The sequence below is a fragment of the Triturus cristatus genome, chromosome 12, assembly GCF_964204655.1.
Source record: "Triturus cristatus chromosome 12, aTriCri1.1, whole genome shotgun sequence".
NCBI lineage: Eukaryota > Metazoa > Chordata > Amphibia > Caudata > Salamandridae > Triturus > Triturus cristatus.
The window spans coordinates 618,026,518-618,043,902 of NC_140595.1; the positions used below are offsets into that span (position 1 = coordinate 618,026,518).

The 17,385-nt window shown below is 46.4% G+C and overlaps 1 protein-coding gene across 1 annotated transcript in view; it reads left to right on the forward strand.

The window, feature by feature from the left end:
* Window positions 1-657: 657 nt before the first annotated feature.
* The window catches only part of SLC22A31 (solute carrier family 22 member 31), a 220,486-nt gene continuing 203,758 nt past the window's right edge, over window positions 658-17,385 (forward strand). The window contains exon 1 of the mRNA XM_085640018.1: window positions 658-3,448. Within this exon, the coding sequence (XP_085496144.1) occupies window positions 3,053-3,448 (396 nt within the window). The 5' untranslated portion in view covers window positions 658-3,052. The remainder of the gene's footprint in view (window positions 3,449-17,385) is intronic.

The window sequence follows — 17,385 nt, forward strand, 5'->3', positions numbered from 1 at the left end:
AAACTTCATGTCACTGAATTCTACGAAAATAGCCTAGCCTCACACTATTGACATGCGACACTTGGCAAGGGCTCGTGGGAAGGGTAACCACTTACTTAAAAAAAAAAGGAGGGGGCGCTGTCAACTTACTACAGTGTACCCTGCACTTATGTCCTGGGCTGGTACTGCGGCTTTGCTGCTCAATACTCCCCTTCATCGCTCATTCGTGTTCTCCTGTCCTATACCCCGCCCTCTCCTCACGCCTTTATTCTCCTCCAGCCTCCTCTTCTTCTCTCGCACCAGCATGCAGGTAACCTCCCGAGGCTCTCCTTCCACACATCTAGCCTCTTCTTTCTCATTCTCCTCTTTTATACCTTTCTCCGCCACAGTTCCTGCTTGCTTATTTCAGCACAGCTCTGGGCCCACAAATAGGTGCCCTTTTAAGCCAACCTTTATCCCTCCCCTTCTTTTTCCTTCCACTTCCCGTTCGCTCTCTACTGTTTACCTCCGGGCACCGCTTGTTGCACACTTTTAACTCTCCTCCTCCTTTGACCCTTAATAGAGCCCTGTTCTAGTGCCCGTGTCGCGCCCGTAGTTTCCCCTTTAAGCGGGCAGACGCTTCGGTGGCTCCTCCCTCTGCCCCGGCCGAGGCTCCTCCTCCCTGTCTGAGGCACACGAGTCACTCGCGGACCTCAGCTCACTGCCCGACTCAGAAGGTTGCACAGGAGTCCGGGGTTCCTCCGCCGTCCTAGCTGCACCTGCGCCCCCCGTGACGACATCCTGCATGCCCTCATCGGAGTCCTGCCCCAAACCCTCCACTGTCTCCTGCTGCCTTCGCATACCCGAGCCCTTTACTGCCTGCCCCCTGGAGCTCTCCACTGCCTGCTGCCCACCTTAAGCCCTCCACTGCCCTTTCGAACCCAGGGCTGCCCCCTGCAGTCTTGTTCCTCCTCCAAGTCCTCGGCTGTTTTGCTTTTTCAGACCCCTTTTCTGAGGACCCTGTGGAGCCCTAAACGGAGCCACCCACTTAGCGCTTCCCTCATCCGTTCACGACTGCTCCCCTCGGAGGGGTCCATTTCTCACCTTCGACCCGGACACGGACCGGTGCAGGATTGCTGAACCTGCTGCGATCTCGCTGATCCACGCAGGTCTATATTTGACCCCTTACTCCCAGGTGATACAGTCTGCCCTTAAAGTTCGTGTTGTGTCTTGTCGCTTACAGTTTCTGCCTCTTCTATTTATCAAAACTGTCCCCTTCTCCCCTGACAGCTGTTACTTTTTCCACAGACATACCTTAGCTGTTTTCTCATCTGACAGTTGCCTGTGTCGTCTTCGCTCATAGCCCCTCCCCTTGAAAGTTTCCTCTCCTGTCTTAAGAAGCCACTGTCCATTTCTCCCTTGAAAGGCCACTTTTCTTTTCCCTCTGACAGCACCTGCTTATTTCTTCCAGAACACCCTGTAACAGCCCTGACATGTTGTACCATTGATAGTAGCTTTTCATAACCACTGCCCCTTTCCCCTTTTCAATAGCCAGTGTACACACTGGACTTCGATGACCACCGTTGCCTTTATCTCTGATGAGCGCTGAGCCTTTCTAGTCCTCTGCTCCATCCTTCTGTTGGTTCGTTCTTCTACCCATCTTTGAGCACTGGTCCTTCTATCCCTCGCTGAGCACCATTCCACCCTCCTAGTCTTCCATTCCCGTCATTCCGTCCGTACAGCCTTCATCACCACCCTTCCATCCTTCTTGTCTTCTATGATCATTGTTCCTTTGTTCTAGCTCTTGATGACCATTGTTCATCCTTCTGCTCCTCAATGAGCTTCTGTGTATCCTTTTATCCCTGGATGAACATCGTTCCATCCTTCTCATCTTCAGTGATCCCTGTTGCATCTTTGTAATCCTCGATGACCGCTGTTGTACCTTTCTATCACTTGATGAGCATATCCGTACCTTCGAGTCTTCCATGACCACGTTCCGTCTTTGAAGCCCTAGAGGACCATTGTTCTATTCCTCTAACCCTCTATGCGCATCGCCCGCTCCAGTTAATAACCTTTCTCCCAGCGCCTTTGGAAAATATCCACCCCATCCAGCCCTCCCTGAACATGTTTCCCTCATGCCTTCGATGATCACCATCGCCTCTTGATGGTTGACATTGCCTCGTTCCTCTGGCTGTCCATCGTTCCCGCTAGCACTCTGACAACAAATGGTCTCTCACCGCTGAAGAGTTCTTTCTGGCCTCTTCAGGATCACCGTTCCCTAACGTTCTCAATAGCCCGTTGTAGCTCTTGTCTCAGTATTTGGTGCCCGTTCTGACCTCTTGATGTGTAAAATCCCTTCGAGCCACATGATATGTACTCTCACTTTCAGCCACTTGATAGTCACCATCTCATCTGAGCCCTTGACAGCCACTCCCCTTTGAGCTCTTTGATCAGCACCACGCCTTTATGGTCCTTGAGAGCAGCACCCTTCTTAGTTCCTTGATAGCCACCATCCCTTTATCTTCTTGATAGCCACCATCCCTTTATCTTCTTGATAGCCACCATCCCTTTAACTGCTAACACGCAATTTAGTCCCTTGAAGGCCAGTATTTATCCAAGCTCCTTTATAGTTAACACTCTTCCTAGTTCCTTGAAATCAACACACGGCTTGTTGCTTAAAAGCCAATACCCCCTTTTAGTTCTTTGAATACCTTCTTCCTTTTATTAGCTCATTGATCGACAGTGTCCCATCTTGCTATTTTATAGTCCGCTTTCCATTTAGCCCTTTGATATCTGAAATTCTTTCTAGGCCCATGAAAGCAAATATAGTTTGTGATGGCCAATATTCCTTTTGTTTATCCAAGACCTTTGTAGGAACTTGATAGTCCGCATCTTCTCTAGTCCGCTGATAGAAAGTGAACCATCTAACCTTTTGATAGGCAACTTTTCTAGAAAGTAGCTATCCAGTGTTCCCTTGATCACTAGCATACCTGACACTCCTTCTAACCCCTGGCAAGGGACTGTCCCTTTAATCCCTTGACAACTACCCTTGCCCCTTTGCCAGTTGATATTATTGTTACACAGCTCTGGCTCCATGGACTTTGACACCAGGGTAGCCCCACAGGTTGGTGGCTTCGGGCGTTATTCCCGCCTTCTGGCCGCTGCTAGCTGGCTTCCTAATGTACTCCTGGCTCTGGCCTGCTTTTCGGAGGTGTTCTACGCTGCAGCGCCAGAGCATCATTGTAGGCCTGACCCGGCTCTGTTGCCTGGGACTTTGGCAAACCTGACTGGCTCTGAACTCCTGAATGCCAGCGTTCCACACCTGCCCCCTCCGGCCTCGGGTTTGAGCCGCTGTGAGCTGTACCACTATTCAAAGAACGATGCCATTCCAAGTAATGGGACCAGGCCGCAGATTAATGGAACCGGGCCATGCACCAGAGGCTGGGACTACCATTCAGAGGCTGGACTGGAGAGGAACATTGTCACCAAGGTAGGAGGAGCCTAAAAGGGCCACACCTGGCATGAACTGTTTTGAAATGGCACACTGGATATTTGATCACCTGTAGGTACCCAGAAGAATTGAGTGTTTGTGAAAAGCGGCAGACGAAGACCACTGGAAATAAAAAGTCGAAATATAATTAGTAGTAGGTCTACTTGGATAGCTCACTTTGAAAACTGGTTAGTTCTGGGTTTTGGAAACTGTTGAGGTCATGGTGGGTGATTTAACTGACCTCAATGCTGAAAAAGTGATTGAATCAGCTTTGAATAGAACCGGTGTCATTCATCTTATACAGAGACCTATGTAGCAAGTGCTTTAATCTCCTATGCTATTTTACCAGTCTTCCTTGCACTTCAAGCCACCTGTGTGGTCTTACTCTGAACTGCAGAGATTATGGGCATAGAGATTAAATAATCCACAGGGACAAGCAAGAGATCTTCCCTGCGTATTGGTACTCTTGCTAGACCTGTAGCAGAGTATTCACGTTTCAGGGACATAGTTTGCAATGTGCAATGGCACCAGGGTCCATGGACCTGAGAGTCCCACTGAAGCCTGCTCATGCTGTATACTACTAGCCAAACAGCAGTCAAGTGGACCATGTTCTTGCTTTCCTTATGGCCCATGGTACCCTTGCTACACTGCTGAATTTGGGCATGCCCAGCGGGCACAGACCATGAGTCCTTGCAGGGCCAAAAATCCAGGTGATAATGGGGCACCCCTTAATTGAGGAAATCTTCGTTACACTGAATTTAAAAAGAGGGTGGGTCTTATCTCAAGCATCTACAGTCTCTAAAGCAGAGCTCTCACCATGCATTCGGGTTCTGGGCAATAGATTGCTCTAGCAGTGTGCAGCCAGCCATCTGTAGATGCCATCCTAGGGATAAGGCCTTTCCAGGGGACGTCTCGGTCTATAAGGCCCAGGGACCCATTGAACCAACTTTAAGTGTCAGCAGTGAGCAGACCAGGAATTCAGCATCACTTAGAGGGTGGAGGCTTGCAAGAGCCTCCTAGTGTTTTATGGCAGCTTGTTGTGGCCTAGCTTGCAGCAAGGTGTAGCCACCCAACACTGTGCATGCACACTACACTGCCATGCAATCTCCCATGTAGCATAGGGCATTTCTCTTGAGTAGGCATGACTGATAAATGAGATTAATATCTAACTTGCTTGTACTTTTCAGTGTAGCTGCTACTTTAGCGCCACTATGTCAGCTTGTATTGTAAAGTCCCTGAGAGGATTATTAAGTCAATCTAGGCAGATATATTCCCTTCCTTCTATTCCATTTGTCAGGGTAGCGTCTATAGCGCTGCTTGTGGGCCGCAAACCTCAGCCTGAGCAATTCAGAAAAGCATTCAAGATCTGGCTGTTCAAATGAACAGATCACCAGGAAGCAGGTAGCAAACTCCAGCACCTCGAGACCTTCAAGGGTGGACGCCCGCTCTATAAATCCTTGATTGATTGAGGGACACGCCTTTTCCCAGATCCTTCTGCTAGCTGTCCATCCGAGCCAATGTTACCAGATGTTTTTGCGGTCTAGCCTAAAGACCGTTTTACTTTTGTTGCCAGCTTCATGTAGTGAAAAGAAATTATCACTCAATCAACATGTGCTTAAATAGCGTGACTTATCACCCATGAGGGTATCCAGGCGTGGCCTGAGGTTCTCAGTCGAAGAGTCAGGTCTTGAGTCCCTTTCTGAAGTCCGCCAATGAGGGTGATGTTAGAAGGTGGAGGGGAGGGGCGTTCCAGGATTTGGCAGCGAGGTGGGAGAAGGATCTTCCTCCGGTGCAGCAGTGGCGGATGCGTGGTGTCTGCTAATGGCGTCATGTAGATTTTGAAGAGGTTGGGACTGATGGAGAAGCCTTGCAGATTGTGTGCTTTGGCTTTCTAAGAGTAAACAAGAGGAATACCACCAACTTCGCGAAGGAGCCCGCACTGATGTGGCGCTCCGGCATGGACATGGGTAAACAAAACAATACCCCAAAGGGCATGCAGGAGCCCGCGCTGATGCGACACTCCATGTGTTGCATTACGACAGGTAGTTTAGATTGGCTAAGGTGGAGGACCCTGATATTAGATGGAACCAAACTGAGGTTAATCTTTGACTTGAAAGTGTGAATGACGATGACCCCCATCAAGCAGTCTTTTCTTATGCAATGGGGCAACGGGTACAAGAAAGGGTCCTGTTGGGTATTTAACAGGAAGCTGTGCACTTGACCAACTGGATCTTGCAAATTCAAGTATTCACCTCTCCCGTCCAGAATTCAATTGTGTTAAAAATTCCAGAGATAAAGGCAAGGAATCCTCCGGTCATACAACCTGTAAGACCTTCCTCATCCTGGTTCAAACTGATAAACTCCTCTCTTGGCTTAGTTTCTACGCTAATAGGAATGTGGCGCAGTTGTTGTGTCAGGGTTTTTCCAGTGAATTTAGCATTCCGGCTCATGGTTTTTTACTGGTTTATCATTGCAATAATTTGTTGTCTGCACGGGCCCATACAGGGGTGGTCACTCAGAAGCTGGAGAAGCAAAGCAGGTTGGGCAGGATAACAGGTCCTATAACTGAGCCCCCATTTTTTGAGTTTGTTTGTTCTCCCTTGTGCGTGCCCCCCCCCCCCCCCAAGAAAGAGCCTGGTCAGTTTAGGCGAATCCAAGGGCTTAGCCCTCAATGATGCAATCAACCCTGACCTCTGCTTGGTGATTTATGCATTGGTTGACATGGCATTGGCTAAGTTGCGCAAGCTGAGCCCTGGGCACTTTAGCCAAAAACTGACATAGAGTCTGCATTCAGACTCCTTCCAGTGCACCCTGATGATTACCACTTACTTGGCTTTCAATTTGGGGGTCTCTATTTTTATGACCAATATATGCCCATGGGGTGTGCCGCTTCCTGTAACTACATTGAGCAGTTTAGCATAATGTTGCAGTGGTTGTTTATCCGCAGAACTGGCTATATCAACATCATACATTACTTAGACGATTTCCTTGTCGTGGGTCGACCGGCTTCAGTGGCCTGTGGTCGGCCGCTTGAAGAGCTCATCTCTTTATTCAAAAATGTAGGGGTCCAGCTGGCTCTGGGGGAAAAAAAGGTGGCCAGTCCACCTGCCTTTCCTTTTAGGCATTGTAGGGGTGTGGAATTCCTATAGCCTGATGACTAGGACATGTTGTTTGGGGTCAAGGACAACACATTTTCATGTGTATTTTGTCCTTGGGACAAGTAGGCCCAACCCCCTGCAGCACAAACCCTTTGGCCGCCAGCTTACAGTACCACATTATGAATCGGGGAAGAGCATTGTCTGCAGTGAAGGTAATTTTTTGTTCATATATTAATGCTGTTCGAACTTGTATTTATGGTTCTTTAAAGCAAAGCCTTTATTATTAGGGTGAGCATTCTAAGGAAAGGTTTAAGCTCGGACTGCACTACTGACAGCAGTTCCAGTATAAACATGTGTATACACATTTTCAAAGTTTAGCAGTATGAGGCTATGTATAATGCTCCCAGAATGCTCTCTGAATAGATGCAAATATTTGCAGAAGCTTGAAATCAAGATGGATGATTCTTTACTTTCAAAAAATGCAACTAGGAAAAAAACCATTTTGCTAAACTACTGTAAAATTGTAGGTACCATTTCTTTTCAGCATAATTTATAAAATGTGTCGATTCATGCTAGTATTTCCTGAAAATATTTCTAATGGAAAAACAGTGTAACCAGTTTCAACAAGATTATGGGAAACATAAAAATAAACGAGCATTGGCAAACCCAGTAGGTCTGAAATTGTTGGTTAGCCTTTTGGTTTTGTCCATGTGTGTTTGGTTTTGGCCTTTTTTTTTTTTAAACCTTATTGGCTTGGGAGCTGCCGGGCCCTCGCAAATATAACCAGCATTGGCAAAAAAACATTTTGGTTTTAAAAAGCACTCATTGCCACATTAGTTCCTGTTACTGAACAAAACTAATTTGTGTGCCAATATGCTCCTTGTGAAAGGGCAGAATGCCGTCATTCGTAGTGAAGCCAACCTGTAGCTAGAGAGAGTTAGAATTTTAATAAACACAAAAGGTCTTGGTTATCGCCAGACCTAATTAGGGGCCCAATTATTAAAGAAATCTCAAAAGTGCACCCATTGTATATGTCCTTGCATTAGTGCAGATTTACAGCTTTCATGATTTCATAAGAATTTACAGAAGCAGGTCAAGAAATCTTAGACCTAGAAAATATTTGTGAACTGCATTTTAGCGCAAGCAAACATGCATGTGTAGATTTGCTCATGCGAACATCTTTCGAGCGTTTGCAAGTTCACTTTCCCACCAATTACTTTTTTTCCAACTCTGGAAGAAGTTTTATGTCTGCTATTGTCAGGAGTACATTTCCAAACTTTCTCAGTATGGGAAAAGGTTAGAGAAGGTCTGGTGAAAACCCTTAAAACATGCAAGTTAGTAGGTTTGCACAGACTCAAAAAGGCATTCCAGTTCTGGAACTATTGCTTACCACTACCTTAAACCCCAGTATGTAAATCTGTGGAAAGGTGGCAAAATAGGGTAATTGCTAGTATTCAAACTCTACTATGTTACGAGCCATGGCATAATCAGAGAGGCTATAATCAGAGCTCTTATATAATGATATTGCTGCCAAAATTTGTCACTACACCACATGGCACGAACTGGACAAGTGGATTTTGTTGCAGGGCAAGTAGATTTAGGAAGCAACCTGCCCCATGGACAAGTAGATATTTTAATAAATTCCACACCCCTGTATTGAGATTGGTACCACCGCCGTTGAGTGGAGATTGCCTCGCAACATAGTTCAGGCCTTTACCCATACTATTGATTCCATTCTTTCCAAGACGCAGGTAACTGTGTATCAGTTGTAGGTTCTGGTTGGTCAACTCAGTTGTACACTTCGCATTATTCCCATGGGACCCCCATTTCCAGATCAATAGCCAGGGTAATAGCGGGTCTCTCGTAGTAGCACCATCATACTAGACTTAATGCTGAGGTGAGAGAAGATCTGATTATCTGGCGGGAATTCTTGCACCAGTTTAATGGTTCGGTGGTGTGACCCACCCCACCTATCTGCAGCGAAACCTGTGGCTTGTTTACAGATGCGGCGGGCAGTGTGGGGTTTTGGGCCATTCTGGAGCATCGATATTGCTGGGTGTACTGGGCAGCTGTGTGGCACGAGACCCAGTTTGACCAGGAACGTTGCATTCCTGGAACTGTTCCCTTTTGTGTTTGCAGTTATCATTTGATCGACTGTTTTCCAGAATAAGATAGTGATCTTTTGGTCAGACAACTGGTCCTAGTATGCTTCTTTTCGGTCCAGGGAGGATCTGTCTTGGCAGTTTGAGCTGGACTGTTCCCATGAGGCACAGGGTCAAGACTGATTTGCATATGGCCAGGTCTAAACTGGGGTGGCATGGTGAGCAAAAGAATGATAGATTTAACCCAGATCTCTTGACTGGAGTTGAATGTTTTGATTTGTTCTGCATTCCGTCCATCAATTGTGTGTCTTTTGCTTTCCCGCCAGTAGAGGGGCCTTAGTTGAGCTCATGGTGGCACAGGGGTCTGCTCTGTGCCTAGTCACATGTATAAAAGCATACCTGTCAGTCAGGCCTGCGATGCAGGCCTTTGCATTGTTCATACATGGTAACGGGAACTGCTTGTTGCAGTACCAGTTCTCCATGGTACTTCGCCGCACGCTTACAATTGGTGGGATAGACCCTTCCGGCTACTCCTTGCATTTCTTCAGGATTGGGGCAGCAACTGTGGCGACGGTGGCTGGTCTATCTTCTGCTGACGTCAAGTGGATTGGCCGCTGGTCTTCATCCTGTTTTCAGCATTACATTCGTCCTTGATTGCTGTGAATTTGTGGTTTCATATCCCGTTGATCTGCTTTCTCACTCATGATTATTCTCTTTTAGTATGCCATCCAAATTTGTTTGGCTCCTTGGTTATTACTTTGTGCGGCAGGCGACTTAACGTTTGCAACTGCATCGTAGGTCAAAGCCTGCTGGGTTGAAAGACGTCTTCTTCTTCCACTGGCACGGAGTCGGGCCTCAGGGTCAGCTAGCTACGCTGATTAGTCGAGGGGACGAAAGGTGGCGCTGAACTGCAGTTCCCAGACCTAATCATCCTTCACATTGATGGTAACAGCATTGTGAAGCTTGGGCATAGGGTGGTTAGGGAGGCTCTATTAGGGGATTTTGCCTGGCTGGGTAGGACTTTCCCATAGACATCCATCGCTTGGTCGCACATGATACCGTGGCACCAGTGGAGCCTGTATGTGAGAGCTAGGACCCTGAACATGTTGGCTAGGCGCCTCAACGCTGAAATGGCTAAGCTCTCCCCGGGGCCTGGACGGTTGTGGATATAACTCACAAGTTAATTAGGGGTGACCAGATGTTTCATCATGATGGGGTACACTTATCAGACATGGGTATGGACTTGGTTATTGATGGCATCTGGGCCTTGGCGCAGACACTTTTTTCTGGTGGGCGGGCGAAGGATTGGTAGGCCCAGGTCGCCCTTGTGGCGGAGAAGTGAACCCAGAATTAACGCTATAACAGCGGGAGGAGTCACTGAGGTGGGACAGCAATCTGAATCCCTAGGAGGAGCGTTCAGAGCTTGTGGGCAAGGGCGCACAGTTAGATGGTGTAGGACATGGGGCTGCAGACCCTGGTTTCACTTTAGGACCCTTGTGGGCAGCCTGGTGTTGGAGGGGTGGAGCAATCTAATGCGCTATCATCCAGTAGCGCAAATTCAGCCTTTGTTATTTGTCATTGGTTAAGTGCATGAAATAACAACTGCAGCTCTAAACTTGCTCGTGGGCATCAGAAGGATTTAAACATTACTGAAGCCCTGACTGGTTGCCTTGCTCTGAGGTCATAATAATATCTTATGCAGCGCTAATACCACCTTCTTGGGGGATTTCTAAGCACTGTAAGTCACAGTTGCTATGATCACCTAAATTAATTTTACACAGTTTATCAAACTCTGAATGATGCATTGGCCTGCTTCGGATTCAAGCTCGCGAGCCGCTGGTCACTAGGATGCCTGCGGGATGTTAAGTCGCCGTGCCATCTCAGGCGACACCTGTCGAGAAATGTCACTTGTGAGTTATAAACTAGAAGGAAATGGACCAGTTTCAAATGACGGGCCAGCCAGGAAACCGAATACATGTGGTGGTGATTGTACCAGTTCATAGCTAATTCAAATTCACATGGCAGAAGGTATGCCATCCGATTGGATGACTGCCAGAGTCCTGTTTTGAATTCTGGAACTTGAATAATAAATGTAAAGTGCAAGTAGCCGAAAAGTTTTTGTAACAAGCATTTGCAATGCAATAGGTCTCGCATTTACAAGAGTCTGAGCTTTGGCATCGTAAATGACAATGTCTTTTATGTATGTGTTGTTATTAAAAGAGATAAATAAATGGCATTGTCATTTACAATGCCAATAGTTTAAACTCTCGCAAATGAGACTTGTGCATTGCAAATGCTTTCGGCGCCCGTGCTATAAAACTTTTTTAAAAAGCGTTGGGACAGTGCGTGTCCTGCCTGTAACAGCAGTCAGGACAAAACTATTTGAGAAAATAGTGCCCGGAGGCTGTAATTAAAGCCTACTGAGAAACAACACAGGTAACAGGGGGTGTCGCCATGGGAGGTTACAAAATGAGACACGGCGTACTTAGGAGGGACTGCTAAGCCTATTGACCAATGAACCGCCACAGTTTACTGTGGCCAATGACACAACCCATAGAAAAATACGGGCGGAGAGATGGCGGCGCTTTAAGTCCCTACCTGAATACAGCATGCCTTGCAAAGCAGTGCATGCCCTGCCCAGACTCGACCTAAAAACCAGGTTTGGAGAAGGAACAACTCTGCCCTTTTCACGTTGGCCCCTTCACACTGTAGTCTTCAAACCTGCTCATCTTCTAAACTTCTGCACATTTCTTTTCATGTTTTTTCTGAGAGTGAAATCTATAAGGATTTGGCAATTACTGTTTTGCAAAGCAAGGGCAGAGGTGTTTTGGCCTGAAAATATACATACCAACTACAAAATGACTAACCCCTTTCGATTCGTTCTCCCACATTCGATGTGGTACATGAGCAGGAATTTATTGAAAAGCCTACGCAGTCCACCTATACAGTTAATAAAATACACAAAAACACCCAAAATAAATATCTGTGTTTAAAACTGAGCGAAAGAACGGTAGGAGTGTCACTTGTTTGCAGTAGGGTATTGGTGCCCCTTAGTGGTAGAAGGCAGGGAGAGGAGCCTGAAAGTGCGGGAGTCTTTGCTGGTGCCAGATGTCGGGTTCTGGTTCCTGGGAATTCTTGGATTGGGCTGGTAGGCAGGACTTAATTTGTGCCGGTGGTTGCAGGAGGCAGGCACCAGCACTCGTTTTAGGATCTGAGACTTGGTTTTCATCATCAGACTTATAACAGGCGCAAGAGAAAGGGCGGCACAGGAAGGAGAAAGAAAAAAAAAAAGTGAAACAGAAACATTGGAAAACAGTGACCAAGGGAGAAAGCCAGGATGAAAAGGAGCCATCAAGAGTGAGATTGAGAGAAGTGCATGGCTGTGGAAAAACAGAGGCATGAGGCCGAATCAAGGCCGGGCACCATTTTTATCTTGCAACACCAGCATTCAGCTGTTGTTTTTGCATTTGTCACCCCGAATGGGACGGGTATGCCCAGACGTGGGTCCCGTGCTCTCCATGCCACTGGAATCAAGCTATCCTGGCTGAAGAGGGGTGAAACCCCAAAACCGGTCCTAGGATGCTTGTTTCCAGTCCAGGGAGGACCTGGCTTGGCAGTTCCGGCTGGACTGTTCCCACGAGGCACAGGGTCAAGACTAATTTAAATATGGCTGGGTTCAAACTGGAATGGCATGGTGAGCAAAAAAACGATCGATTCAGGCCCAGATCTCTGTACTGGGGTGAATGTATGACATTGTTCTGCATTCTGTCCATCAACTGTTGTTTTTGCATTTGACACCAGCATTCAGCAGCACTACCCGCAGGCTCTTAAGAAAAACGTTGGGTCCGTGAACTTATTATATTTATTTATTTTACAGATACTAGCAAGCGACACGCCCATCGTCCTCCTTCCGTTGAAAACATGTGCCTCACTCCTGCCAGGTGCTGTACCTGCAAGTCAGATGGGTTCTTCCTCCCTCACAGAGGAGCAGGGCTTAGCAGGCTGAGGCAAGAGCGCAGGGTGTCAGCGGTGCAGGGTGTCATCTACACTGATGACCCCCGCACTTGGCCCACTCCAATTAGTACACATGCCACATATACATTTGTGAATAAAATTACACCAGTCGTATGTTTGTATCTTTCGTGGGAATTCTTGGCTGCAGTTTTATTACATGCATGAATTTCCTGCACGCTGCTTGACGAATTTACCTTCTGCAAGGGGAGCGCTGTCCTTTTAACCCCCATGTCCCCTGGAAAGGTACAATAGTGCCACCCCCCGAGGGGGGGTTTCAAACATCACCTGGCCCTCCATTGGCCCAGTGTTTTCACTCTAACCTTGGCACGATCTTCCTTCCCCTGGGGGGTGCCCCCGCCCCCTTGTTGTATGCCGCAATGGCGTCTCAAACCGGAATTTACGGGTTACCGGCGGCTGTTATTGCAGCAGCCCTTGAGGCCCCCTTTGGGGCAACCTCTGCCATACCAACCATGCCTATGAGCTTGACCTGCACCCACTTCACACCTGAAACAGGCATTTCTGTGGCTGGGAGAGGGTCTGAGTTCCCTTGCAGGGCAAGTTTTGAGTAAACCCATTCATACACTGTTGTGGACATTGTCATGTACCCAGGGTGAGCCAGAGGCCATTCTTGCAAGCAACGCGCAGGGGCAAACCACAATTTAGTCTCTGATGAGAAATGGCGGCGAAAAGAACATATTTTTGAAAATATCCTGAATTGAAGGACATGCACAATTCTCTTTTTCCATGTACATTTGTAAAGGTTGAAATCCTGTGGTGAGCGACATTGCCTAATCCGACAACACCAACTAGCATGAACAGAAAATGTAAAACAAAGTCAAAATTAGGTTGACCGAATAGTCAAAGTAAAATTTGCAAAAAATAATGATAATTCTTCTGTAGTGGTGCATTTTAAAGAGCCCAGACTGACTGTGTACAAATTATGCTTTCCAATCCTGGAAAGGGGTAGTGACTGTGGCAAATTATTGCTGAGTTAAGAAATGTTTTGGATGGATACATTACATAGATTCTTTACAACCGAAAGGCTTTAATGAATGTCTTTAGGTTGAGTTGTTTAATTTGAACTTGTTGAAGCAAATCACAATAAATTGCACAGAGAGACTATGAGTTTGATTGTACTGAATCAAGACAAGAGGATGGATGGACGGTTAGGAAGCTATGCCAATGATGTTAGGATTAGGAACGCCATTACCTCGGTGATGGGATTTGGACACTATTGGAATAGGTCTGAAGATCTAATAAGATTGATGTGAGCTATTTGGGTAGGGTCATTTAAACAAATATATTATACAACAAGGCATATTTGAGAAATCGATTTTTGGTGGACGAGCAGTACTCTGCCCAGTCGTGTAACTCCGCGTAATTTGGCGGCGTTTTTCTTTCACACCGCGGAATTCCACAGAGTGAAACTCCACCCAGGCCTAATATTTGTTTCTCTTCAATTTGTAATTGTTAGCTAAAACAAATAACTATAATTCTCACGATGAATAGTTCACAAAATAACCAGAAATGCATTGAGACTAATAAATCGACTCTCACTACAGTGAAAATGTTTTTCCCACTTATCGATTCTCTGATATTGCTGTATTGGTGGCCCAAGGATGGATAAAGCTGCAGTGTAGATTGCTGGCTTTGGAGATGTATATTTTGCTTAACTCTTTCGTGATCAATCCTAATCTGGTTTTGGGAAGAAATCTAGGAAATTGGTAACGAGTATAGTGTTTAGGTATGGTGTTGGGTTGGAAAAGGTTTCGACAGCTACATTCTAAGACAATAGGTTCTGAAGGTCATTCCGACATGACTGTCATGTCAAGGGTTAATAACTAGTGTACTGTTTGATGATTAAGTCATAGCTAAGAACACAGTGCCAAGAATACTCTGTTGATTCAAATATGAAATCCCTTACTGCTCTCAAAACATTAACTCGACTTAAAGGGAGAGGTTTGAAGCAAACTTTGAATCTTGGGACCTCAGTGCCCCTTCAAGAAATTTGGCTGAAGTTTAATTTGTGTAATGTCCATTCTTCTGTGTCAGGGCGCCCTGATGTGCCTCTTGGTGGATCTAAGGAGCATATTTTTTTCAGGGAGCTCAAAATAAACTTTTCCAGGTTAACCCATTTTAAACTTCTTTTTGTTCTGTGTAAGCAACATAGAACTTTCATTACATGGGTTAATAATGGAGAATGCTCCAAATATATCAGAAATAAAGTCTTTGTACGATTACTAATATAAGATAATCTGTTTTGATCTATAATTCTTAAGTGATGTGTGCATGTAATAAGAAAATGTCACTAGTCCCTTGTAAAAGCTTATTACAAGGAACTAGTGAAGCCCCGGCCTGTGCCACTGCCTTTGACAGGACAGGCTGCTCATTCCTACCTCCTTACCTGCTATGGCCAATGACACCTGCTTCTTGTCCGCCTGAGTCCTCTTGGTGGAGAGGCCATGCGCCATTCCCATTTTCCTGCTGTGGCCTCTCATTGTAGAGACCAGGCCCCACGCCCAGAGTTCCCATATGCCATCATCGTTTTGGTGCGACCCCTCACTTGAAAGGTTGCCACTCCACATACCATACCTTTTATAGGGGGGGAGGGGCATCCACTTATTATAAGGAATATCAAACCCCAGACTGGGTACATTATAAGGATGCTTCAGGTCTCCTCAGAGTTCCATGCCCCAGTAAAGGCACTCTGCTTGCAGCCTTGTGCCTCTGTGCGGTTAGGCAACTTCTCTGACTTGCAGTACCCGTATAACGTACATTTGGGGGTATGTTAACCCAGATAATATATTGAAAAAGCCAAAGGTCTTTACTGGGCTACATTTTGATATTACTTTGTGTTTAACCGGGCTGGATTTAGAGAAATGCCCACTGTAATGGTAGAGGAGGCATTATCTGGTTCTGATGAGGACCAGCAAGTACGTTGTTGGCTACTTGGCTCTCTGCGGCTGTAGCCCATGTTACTTTACCACATCCATAATCTTTGGCCCCTAAAAGATGACCTCTCTGACCACTGGGACCAGGTGTGCGGTGGGGATGGGGTTTAATGACTACAAGCCCCAGTAATTGAATTTACATTGTGTTATGTGGCTTCTGGGATTATGTGAACGTGGTATGTTGAAAACTGGTTTTTATACTACTGTTTTTCTCTAATATAATTTGCAACGTTTTTCAAAGCTTGAGTTTGAAAGGTTTTGGTTTTTTAAAGCCATATGTCTGTTCAGATAACTTGTACCTTGTTATTAATTGTCCTGATAGCTGTAATCGTATCTGGTCATGCTAGGCAGCAGGGGTCTTTCTTTGAATTCTTGGGGCTCCCCAAGAAGAGGTACACTTTGCAGACGGGTCTTTATGTAAATATTTTTGGATCCATAGTAACCTCACCGCAGGGCCGGACTGGGAACCAAAACTGGCCCTGGCAAAGTGCTCGGCAGGCCCCCCAGGGTTTGGGGGGTGCGGCCGAGCTCTTTGCCAGGGCCGGTTTCGGCCGATTTTGCAGCTATGCTGCAAAAACGGCCCTGTAACAAAAACGGCCCCCAGGGGCCCAAAACCGGCCCCCCACCCTTGCGGCCCACCGGGGGAATGCCCGGTGCCCGCTACGGCCAGTCCGGCCCTGCCTCACCGTAACTTACTGCAGATCAGGCTGTTCTGGTCTCACTCCTTACCTGGCTGCTGCAGTAGCGTAGACCCCACTTCCACGCTGTCCTTGGTCACTTGAAAGTACCTTTCACATAGTAAGATGTCGTTGAAGTTGCTGGACCGGGAAATGGCCTCAGTACATAAGTTTATCTTGCTGAATGATCCGAGTGGACTTGGTCAATGTTTTGAAGCCAGTAATGAACATCTACCCCCCACTTATGCTTGCACCCACCATGACTGTCATTCTTCATGACTCCCCGTCTCGAAACGTGCACAGCCCCACAAAATCAAACGGACAGACGCACAAAAATTCACATGGCTGTAAACACAATATTTCAAATGCTGCAGCAAATGTGCTTTTTGAGAAGACAAATTAATTTAAAATGCGTCTGTGAGTTCTCCTGTCCTTTTTCAAAGAATATTTGACCTCCGGATGTACTTGATAGACAAAGGTACTGAAGCTAGCGCAAATGCAGACTTTTTTGCGTAGCCTCATTTGGGCGGGAAAATCCCTTCATGCCACCAAAATGTCTCCCCTCCATTGGTAGTGTTTAGGACTCCTTGAAGTACTTCTTTAAATAAGACTGGAGATCCTGCTGCGGCGACTGCCAACCCTGCTACCCGTTCACCCTTTTGGTTTATAGATCCACTTGTGATGCCATAGGAGAGATGCTGTGCATTTCCTCTTTCATGTGGTGCCGCCCAACTAGAGTAACAGACGAGATGGGCTGTTGCTGTCTTTACTCACCGCGGATAGGTCGCCCTCGGCTTTTGATACCTGTACCTTAAATATTGTTGCACTATACACCCTTTATTTGTTATACTTTGAATATGTCTAATCAATTATCACACCAACGCCTTCATTTGATGTGCCTTCACTTTGTCCTTTCTTTGTGTTGCTAATATGAAACCCTTTCATCCGCACTGCTGCTACCTAAATCTATGGTTTACCAGCATTAGAGGGAGATATTGTTCAGAGGTGCTACCATATTCAGGGTCACTCACTAAGCCCTTTTAATTTGTTGTCCTTTCCAGAACTGTTTAGGAGTAAAACAATATGTTTATTTTG